Source organism: Argentina silus, assembly GCF_951799395.1.
Source record: "Argentina silus genome assembly, chromosome: X".
Lineage (NCBI taxonomy): Eukaryota > Metazoa > Chordata > Actinopteri > Argentiniformes > Argentinidae > Argentina > Argentina silus.
In genome coordinates, this window is record NC_139653.1 from 34,305,153 (window position 1) to 34,315,152 (window position 10,000).

Sequence of the window (10,000 nt, forward strand, 5' to 3'; positions counted from 1 at the left end):
GTATCAATAAAGCTAATGCTAGATAATGATGCTACGATAGCTGCTAGACTCAGATACAGATTGAAGGATATGAATCTGAATGGCAAGCCAGTATGTAGCTATTTGGATAACGGCTCCTTCCTAGAACGTAAGGCATTGTGCTGAAATTTCGCTGAACAATATCAGTGATAATGGCTAACGCTATATCCATAAAACATTTTTTATTTGATTTCAGTTGTTTGTCCTACTCTGCAGCTCCATGTTTTTGCTTGTAATAGGCTAATATCTACTCTATAACTGTCCAGATTCACTCAGGAAATATTTGCAGAAGCCCTCTGCTGGAGAAGGGACATCTGATTTCCCATCTACACCAATCTCTGAAGCATGTAAGTTCAGCCAATTATTTGTGGTTTCTGTGTAATTGATAATACACTGCTATGTTGTCACTTATTATAGTTATTATTATCATTATTTTTGAATGTTACAGTTACACCTTGTTACTAATTATATGTAGGTCAAATTAAATAAAGTCTATTTGTACAGTGCTACTTTATATGCAGTAGAATGACACAAAGGACTTAACCAAGTGCCAGTGTCTTGGATGTTGGATGTTAACAGGTAAAGGTAGTTGGTAATATTTAACAATTTATTCATTCTTTGATACGTGATTCATTTGTTTGAGAAGTAATTTTAATTTATAAAATAAATATTTTTGTCTTAAAACCATTGTGGTGTCTGTTTCTTGTCCATATCTTTACTGTAGAATGAGTGGGTGGTGATGAGGCAGTACTGGTGGGGTAATGTGGTGGTGGTGGGGGGGCGGGGGGCACCAAATCCTAATCTTGCCTAGGGCACCAAAATGGCTAGAGCCGGCCCTGACTCGACTCTTCATGATGTCAAAGCAGGCCCAAACATTTCTACTAGGTACTGTCTTTCGTGTATTATTCATTTTGTTAAGTTAGCCATTAATTGATAGTTTTTTTCTTTTGTCTTTCTTCTGTATTTGAGGATAACTTAAAATGTGTGTGTAGGCTGTAGTCAAATTTGCTTAGATCCACAATTGTAATCTTTTTAATAATATTGCCCTGATTCTTCAATGTTCTGCTGACTTGGGATGTTTTTCATTCTCCAGTGGGAGGAGGTGAGCATCATGGATGAGAAAAACATCCCCATTCGGACGTATCAGGTGTGTAACGTCATGGAGCCCAACCAGAACAACTGGCTGAGAACTGACTGGATCCCTCGTGGCGGTGCCCAGCGTGTCTACATCGAGATCAAATTCACCCTGCGTGACTGCAACAGCCTACCGGGCGTCATGGGCACCTGCAAGGAGACCTTCAATCTCTACTACTACGAGTCCAACAATGACAAGGAGCGATACATCCGTGAGAACCAGTTTGGTAAGATCGACACAGTTGCGGCGGATGAGAGCTTCACGCAGGTTGACATCGGGGACCGCATCATGAAGCTGAACACAGAGGTCAGGGACGTTGGTGCATTGACCCGGAAGGGCTTCTACCTGGCCTTCCAGGATGTGGGGGCCTGTATCGCTCTGGTGTCTGTCAGGGTCTTCTATAAGAAGTGCCCCCTGGCTGTACGCAACCTGGCCCAGTTCCCAGACACCATCACCGGGGCGGATACGTCCTCGCTGGTGGAGGTTCGCGGCTCGTGCGTGGATAATTCTGAGGAGCGCGACGTCCCCAAAATGTACTGCGGGGCAGATGGAGAGTGGCTGGTTCCCATTGGGAACTGCCTATGTAACCCTGGATATGAGGAGAGGACCGCAGAATGCCAGGGTAAGAGAGACCAATATTCCTCATGCTAGCTGTGTGCCAAATGCATTTTTACTCTGTCTATCTGCCTTTCTCTTCTTTCACCTTATGTGTCTCCATACAGTAGCTTACTTCTTTATCACATCTCCCTCCTCCTCTCCCTCTGTCTCTTTGTCTCTCTCCCCATGTCTCTCACTCTCTTTGTCTCACTGTCTCCCTCTCACCTCTATTCACTACCCTCTCACTCTGTTGCTTGTTTTCTCTCCCTTCTCCCTCCTTCCCCTCCCCCTGCCTCTCTCTCGGTATCTCACTGGGTAATAGAAGCGATGATGATAGTAAATGGAGTAATTAGTTGGTCCATGTGAAAGTGTTCTGGAACAGGCAGTGTCCCAGGAGGATAAGTGGCTCAGAGAGAGCTCAGATTGGCTCCCAGTATCTCATAGGGCCTCTTTCCCCTGTCAGCTGATTCCCAGTAGGCCTAGTGCTGGGAGAGAGAGATAGACAGCTCTAGACTAGAGGACAGGGAGACGGTCTTGCCTGTTTTATCATTCCAGGCAGGTGTAAGAGATGTGGAGAGACACACCAATGAAATGGAGCTGAAATAGAGCCATTTGGCAGTGGCGAAAAGGCTTTGTGAGTGTTCATTTTACTCTTTGGTCTCAGCGATCCTATAATATGGTCCCATGTGCTGTAGTTTGAAGGTCTGTTCGGGGTGGCTGCCTTTTCTCTGGGTGTTCGGGTATATCGTTGGTGACAGTATACAAAACAATGCAAGAGAACTAACTAAATAGTAAAAGTTGAATCTATTGATCTTTTTAAGTCTTTAGGTTTTTATGTTTCTATTGGTGTATGGATGGTGTATTGTCTATAGTGGTGTATTATGGTTGGTGTATTGTTTGGTAGTCAACTGTCAGCAGTCCAGATAAGCAGTGATTCTGTTAGGCAGGTTTATTACCCCCCCCCCCCCCAGGCATCTCCCCTAAATAGCAGTGGCCTGCTCCAGTGTGGGCATGGATGATTAATGGGGGGACGGGCCACTCCACCTCTCTTAATTTACAGGGGAGCCTTTAGCGCTATCTCAGAGGACTAATTACATGACAAACAGGCCTGGTGATTTAAGGTTAACGCTGTCTGTGTTTTAGGAGGGGGGGTTCTGAGGTACGAGTGGTCACAGATGGTGTGTTTGTGTGTGTGTGTGTGAGTGAGAGATTGTTGGTGAGGGGGTAGCATTTCGGGGGAAGAATTTCCTTAGAATGGAATGGTGCCTATCTGCCCTGTCACTGGTGTGCCTGTGTGTGGATGGCCAGGGTTTCTCTCCCCTGGGTTGTAAAGAGAGGGCAGAGATGGAGGAATGAAGGTAAGGGAGAGGAGGGTAGTGACTCACAGTGATACATCTTTTCTGAAGCTGTTTTATATACTATACTACCTATATAGGGACTTCTGTTGTGTGAGTCAGAATGTTTTCACACAGCCGAGTTGGTTTGAACCGGTAAATACTTCATTAGAACCGGACACCATTGCACTGACCCAAACAAAGCTTGACTAGAGACGCTTGTGCATGCAACAAGCAGTCTTAATTGCAGGTCAGGACCAACAAGAACCTTCGATTCAGCAGGGGGAATTTTGCAACCCGAGGAAAACCTGACTGCTCTGGATTTCAATTTACACTTCGACTGCAAGGCAACCATTAAACCACTCTCGGAGGTGTGAGAATTCACCTTTACAACAGAGTAAGGGTTGAATCGGTGCTGAGATGTATGTCGAGTCAAGTGTTAATAATATTCTATGTTGTCATATGTATGTCATATAACAGGGTCCAGGCTAGACACACACTGGCATTCTGTGTGAGTATCCATGGCGGCCAGGGGGGTCAGTCGGACGTAAACCTTAGTGTTTGAAGGGTTAAAAGGTGGAGCTCACTATCAGCCTTCAAGTGCACTGATGAGCTGTTTCATATTCCCCAATGTGACAAGCTCTATGACAGTGGGGTTCAACTTCAATATAAGAATGCTGACTGAGAGACTAAGGGGCAGTTCATGGGGTGGGGTGTTGGAGATCGTCCCAAACCCTCTGTCAGAAAAGGGTGTGTGTGTGTGTGTGTGAGAGAGAGGGTGTATAGGAGTACCTTGCCCTCTGGTTCCCAGCCATGGTGAATGGGACCCCTCCATCATTGTTAGGGCAGCGAGGTTGGGCGTCGGGGTGGAGGATGGGGGTGATTCTTAACACTGGCAGAGTTCAAAGGTCACTCACTTGTTCATCCATCTTGCTGGTGTGTCTGACAGGGTCTTGGGCCAAGATTGATTAAGACGTCAGGATTTTGACAGCTGGGTGCTTTGGGCGAGCAGGATGTACATATAGAGGCCAAGGAGAAAGGGGCACAGGGGGCACAGGGGGGCCAGGGGCCCCTGGAAAAGGAGAGGGGGCTATGTCTGTTTGCTTTTCTGCTTCCTTTCTTTGCTCATTCCCTTCTTTCTTGGGACTGGTTAACGCTCTCTCGCTAGTCATCTGGTGAAGGGGATTCTATTGTGGGGGGTGGGGTGATGTATGTGTCTGTGAGAGAGTTTGTGTGTGTGTGTGTGTGTGTATGTGTGTGTGTGCGTGCCTGTGTGTATGTATCATAAGTGGGTGCATGAGTTCAGATGCATGTGTTTGTGTGTGTATCAAGGGGAGGCAGGGGGTTTAAGGGTGTGAGAGTCGTGTTGAGAGGAGAAGAGGAGAAGGAGGGGGTATAGGGTGGTTGAACCGTGAAGGTGGCAGACGCTTTTGACACCTCTCATAGGGGACAGTCTGCTGCTTCATGGTTGAGCTGTTAAACCTTACCCCCTGTTCCACTCTACACCACCTAAACAAATACTACATCAAGGACAAGGCTGCGCTGCTCTTTCAAGTCAAAACGCTAACCAGTGTATTAGCAAGATGTGTATTTGCCTGAATGAGTGTTTGTGTGTGTTTTAAGAGATTAAGGGGGAGGACTGTAATGTAAGACAGTGATTATAGCACTTTTTTCTAGATCTAACCTAGAGTATGTGAAACTGAAACTGTGATTCATATTGGATTACTGGTTATAAGAATGACACTGCTTCTGTATTGATGTCATTGTCTGAGTTGAATGCAGGCTTTGACTGTGTTAAATATGCACTAGGGAGCTTCCTCTAAATTCACCACATAATTCTATTAATCCCTCCAGTCCCTCATGACTAAATACACACTCAACCCGCTAAATACCTCCCCCCCAACACACACACACACACACACACACACACACACACGAAGAATTGCATTTGCTGTCTCCCTATTATTTCTCTCTTTCTCTCCCTCCCTCTACTTCCTTCTCACCACCTCTCTTTCTTTCTCTCCGTTTCTTTCTCTTTCCATCTCAGTCTCCATCTTCACCCCCACTTTCTCTCTCCCCCTTTCACCTCACCTCTCCCCCTCATCCCTCTCTGTCTGTTCCCCTCTCACCCCCTTTCTCTCCTCCTCTGTCTCGCCCCCTCTCCCTCCCTCTCTCTCTCTTCTCACCTCTACCTCTCTCTCTCTATCTCAGCCTCTCCTCTCTCTCTCTGTCTCTCTCTCCACCTCTCTGACTAAAGGGGTCGTTAGCGCTCGTCAGCCTGTCTCTGGTGACAGCAGCAGGAAGTGGGCTGAATAATGAGATTATCGTCGCTGTCGTGAGGCTGAGCACCGTGGGGAACATTATCGCCTGTCTCTATTCCGACACACACACATGCACGCACGCACACACACACACACACACACACACACACACACACACACACACACACACACATACAGGCCTCTGTGTGTGAGGGAGGGCAGGGACACATGGGGGTGGTCTTAGTGTTTAGGGGCGAGTGCTCTCTGTGTAGGGGTTTCTGCTGGCCCTTGATGTGTTTTTCAGATTTTTTGAGTTTTCCTAACAGTGGTTTGGCAGTGGGGAGAGATGGGGGGAGAGTGGCAAAAGGGGAGAAAATGAGAGGGAACCCAACTAACACACACACACACACACCCCTCCACACACACACACACATTTACATTTACATTTTAGACATTTAGCAGACGCCTTTATCCAAAGTGACGCAAAGTAAGTGAATCATCTATACATCAGTCATCATAAGAAAAAAAATCCATGCTAGGACCAGGGGCCATTGGCAGTCACAATGCTAGAAGAAGGAAGAATTATTTTTCTGTTCCCTGTTCTGTTCCTTTGCCGCCCAGTAGGCGAGCACCAGGTTATTGAATCTGATGCAAGCTGCTACTGGGAGCCAGTGAACGGTGCGAAGGAAGGGTTGACATTGGAGAATTTGGGGAGATTGAACACCAGACGGGCGGCAGCCTTCTGGAAGAGCTGCGGAGGTCAGAGGAAGAATCTACAGGGGCATGCAGTCGTTGTGATTCTTGGCTGTATGGGAGGAGGTCACAGTAGAGTTCTCTACTGTGTTGGAGAAGTCTTGGAGAGGGCAGGCTTTCCCTGGGAGGAAAAGCAGCTCAGTCTTGTTAAGGTTGAACTTGAGATGGTGGGCTGACATCCAAGCAGAAATGTCTGCAAGACATGCAGAGACACGTGTTGCCACCTGTGAGTCAGAGGGGGGGAAAGAGAGAAAGAGTTGAGTGTCGTCTGCATAGCAGTGGTAGAGAGGGAGAACAGTAAGGGCCCTAACATGGAGTCCTGGGGGACCCCAGTGGTGAGGACTCGCGATCCTCTCCACGTCACCTGGTAAGAGCGATCGGCCAGGTAGGATGCAAACCAGGAGAGTGTAGAGCCAGAGATGCCCAATTCTGAGAGGGTGGAGAGAAGGATTAGGTGGTTTACTGTGTCTAATGCAGCGGACAGGTCCAGAACAATGAGAAGAGAGGAGAGGGAGGAAGCTCGAGCAGAGTGGAGCGCCTCTGTGACAGCGAGGAGAGCAGTCTCAGTAGAGTGCCCAGCCTTAAAGCTGGATTGGTGAGGGTCAAGGAGGTTGTTCCGAAGGTGATAGTGAGACAGTTGGTTAGAGACAGCACGTTCAAGGGTTTTAGATAAGAAGGAGAGAAGGGATACTGGTCTGTAGTTATGGACAGCAGACGGGTCAAGAGTTGGTTTCTTGAGAAGAGGCTTGACTCTGGTTGTCTTAAAGACAGCTGGGACAGATCCTGTGGATAGAGAGGAATTGATTATGGTGGTAAGGAACGGATGGAGGTCTTTGGAAATGGATTGGAGAAAGGGGGAGGGGATAGGATCGAGAGGGCAGGTGGTTGCCCACTTGGATGTGACACACACACACACACACACACACACACACACACACACACACACAAATGCACACATACATACAATACACACAGACACACACACAATAGAATAGAATAGACCTGTATGTTGGCGTCACTTTTTCTGCCTCTAGAGAACCTAATTTAGTGTTGTTGAATATAGACTCTCAATCTATTACCCCCGGGGAGGAGAAAAGAAAAATAAATGAGAAAGAGGACAAAATGTCTCATGAGGGACACTGCTAGAAAAATTGTGTTGTATTAAAACATCCTCATATTTCTTGCTTGTTTAGCTTCACTTATGCAAAAAGAGTTGCCCTCCTATCCTCCACTTCTTTCCCTCTCTCCTTCCCTCCTCCAGTTGGAGGGTAATTCAGCCATCATTAATTGAGGTGCTGAAATGCTTTTCCTGCTTGGACTGCAGTCCTGGCTGGATGCGTTCCCCTGCAGTTCTTAACACTCATCGCCCTTTCTCCTCACACTCCATTCAGGCCAGGAAAAGGCTGCTTGTCAAGCGTGACCCAAACGGATGGGCAACGCTTTAACAGTGCAAACACAATGCAACACTTGGGTTAACCATACACCACATGTAACCACATGTAACCACATGCTACAAATGCCATTAATGCTGAGCTAACGTTCGCTAACGTTAGTCAAACACATATGAAATGTTGTAGAAAAAGCTGGTTTTGGAGCCAGCTCTTTCTCTCGCTCTCCCTGGACCCAGGCTCCCCCTCTACTCTCCTCTCTGTCCTCTCTTCCCTCATCTTTTTGAAAAGCATCCTCTCTTTGAAGTCCGCGATGGGAAGAGGGAACGATTAAAGCAGTCACTAAGCAAATTAGCATGTCAAAAGCCTCTGAATCAATACCCCGCTGTACCCACACACCCCAGCAGCCCCCCCTCTCAGCACACCCCCCCCTCTCTCCCCTTCACTTTTGCCATTTTCACTCACCCACTCTTCCTCTTGCTCACCCCTCTCAACTCTCAATTCTGCTTTCTTCCTCTTCCCTCTCTCTCATATTCTCCCTCTCTTTTGCTCTTGATAAAGCTTAGTTGATGGACAGACAGAATGGGGTGGAGAGAGAGAGAGAGAGAGAGAGAGAGAGAGAGAGAGACAGAGAGACAGAGACACAGAGACACAGAGAGAGAGAGACGTGGGCCCCACTCAGCAGAGGGCATGGGCAGATCATTTGATAGAAAGAGAGAGGGAGAGAGAGAGGGAGAGAGAGAGGGCAGAGAGAAGCTATGAAAGAAAAAGAGGGCCACTGCCACTTTCATTGAGTTGACAGAGGGAGAAAGAGTACTTTAGCAAGAAGGAGAGAGGAAGAATGAGAGGGAAAGAGAGAAAGAAAGGGGCAGTGAGAAGGAGAATGAGACAAAGGGGGGGAGTTAAGTGGAAGAGATTTAGTTCCAGTCTGGCAGCCTTTCTTTTTCTGTACTTCATCCACCTCTTCACCACCTCACCAAAATCCCTTTGATCTACGGCATTCTTTTGCTGAGGTGTGTGTGTTTGATCCATCAGTCAAATGTGTATACTACCCATGAATGTTTGCGATCTATATCTATTGGGGTCTGATCACACAATCATGCCATAACTATAACATTCTATCATCCAATCCCTTTGCGTGAGCAAAGCTGAACACAACACAACATAACGATGCTTAGATGGTCTGCCAACTCTCCTTCTGTTGCTGACAATGGAGGCTGATTGCAAACACCTTGACAAGTGTTTCATATCTCCCTCTCTCTCCATTTATTTCCCTCCCTCCGATTTCTATCTTAAGCTCCTTCTCTCCTGCCAGGCGGAGGAGAGTAGGTGGTCTTTTCTAACCCCCTCATCATCTCTTGGACTGAAGAAATCCATGGGGAATCAAAGGCCAGGCTGTGGTAATCAGTTAGAGGTTATGACAAAAAGCTCCCCTGAAAAAACAGGGTTTATCTAATCTGATGGGCTTGGGTCTCGTCTGAATGCCCATTTTAATAAGAAAAGAGCCCTTCTAATCACCATCTCCGTGCCACTGGCACACTAGCCCTTTCCCCTCAATAAACACACACACACACACACACACACACACACACACACACACACACACACACACATTATCCCTGGTCTCAAAGCCAGAATTGAGGGGGAGTGGGGTGCGCGTGTGTGTGTGTGTGTGTGTGTGTGTGTGTGTATGCAAAGTGCTTAGCCTAGCTGCAGGAGCAGTGAAATTAAATTTCTGAATCTTGGTCTGGGAGTGCCAGAACCAGGGAAGAGTTGTATGTTTCCTTGTCGTGGAGGACCTGTCTCCCGGATTATAAACATTGATCCTGCTTGATCCACAACCCTGTCAAATACTGGAGGAAAAAAATCCCTTGAAGCCTCTCGCCAGGGAGGAATGTGAGAAAGGAAGAAAAAGAGATGGGAAGCAGGGTGGAGGAAGGAGAGAGAGAAATAGAGGGAGAGAGAGAGTGAGGCAGGGTGAGAGAAAGATAAATAGAGAGCTATGTTGAGCTGCCCTGATAAACGGCCTGAAATGTGAAAGGTGAAGCTGGGGGCTGTGGGTACAGACCGTAATCTGTCTTAAAACAACGATGGCCTGGTTAAGTCATGACCCCGGTTAGGAGTCAATATTACTGCTCATGCTTGGGCTACGAGTGTTTAACCACCGGACCTTACAGACTGAGAGATGATGGAGGGGCATTGATGGAGCGACAGAGAAAATAAAAGAGTATGATATGATAGTAGGCTAGAAAGATGAAGTAAGGTATTGAGAGAGAGAGAGACAGAGAGAGAGAGAGAGAGAGACAGATAGAGAGACAGATAGAGAGAGACAGATAGAGAGAGACAGAGAGAGAGAGAGAGAGAGAGAGACAGAGAGAGACAGAGAGAGAGAGAGAGAGAGAGAGACAGAGAGAGAGAGAGAGAGACAGAGAGAGAGAGAGAGAGAGACAGAGAGAGACACAGATAGAGAGAGACAGATAGAGAGAGAGACAGAGAGAGAGAGAGAGAGAGAGA

At 47.1% G+C, this 10,000-nt stretch overlaps 1 protein-coding gene across 1 annotated transcript in view; it reads left to right on the plus strand.

The window, feature by feature from the left end:
• Window positions 1-10,000, plus strand: part of LOC310822950 (ephrin type-A receptor 4) — a gene marked incomplete at its 5' end in the record, with an annotated part of 42,476 nt that overhangs the window by 3,905 nt on the left and 28,571 nt on the right. The window contains one exon of the mRNA XM_083695535.1: window positions 1,112-1,775. Within this exon, the coding sequence (XP_083551661.1) occupies window positions 1,112-1,775 (664 nt within the window). The remainder of the gene's footprint in view (window positions 1-1,111; window positions 1,776-10,000) is intronic.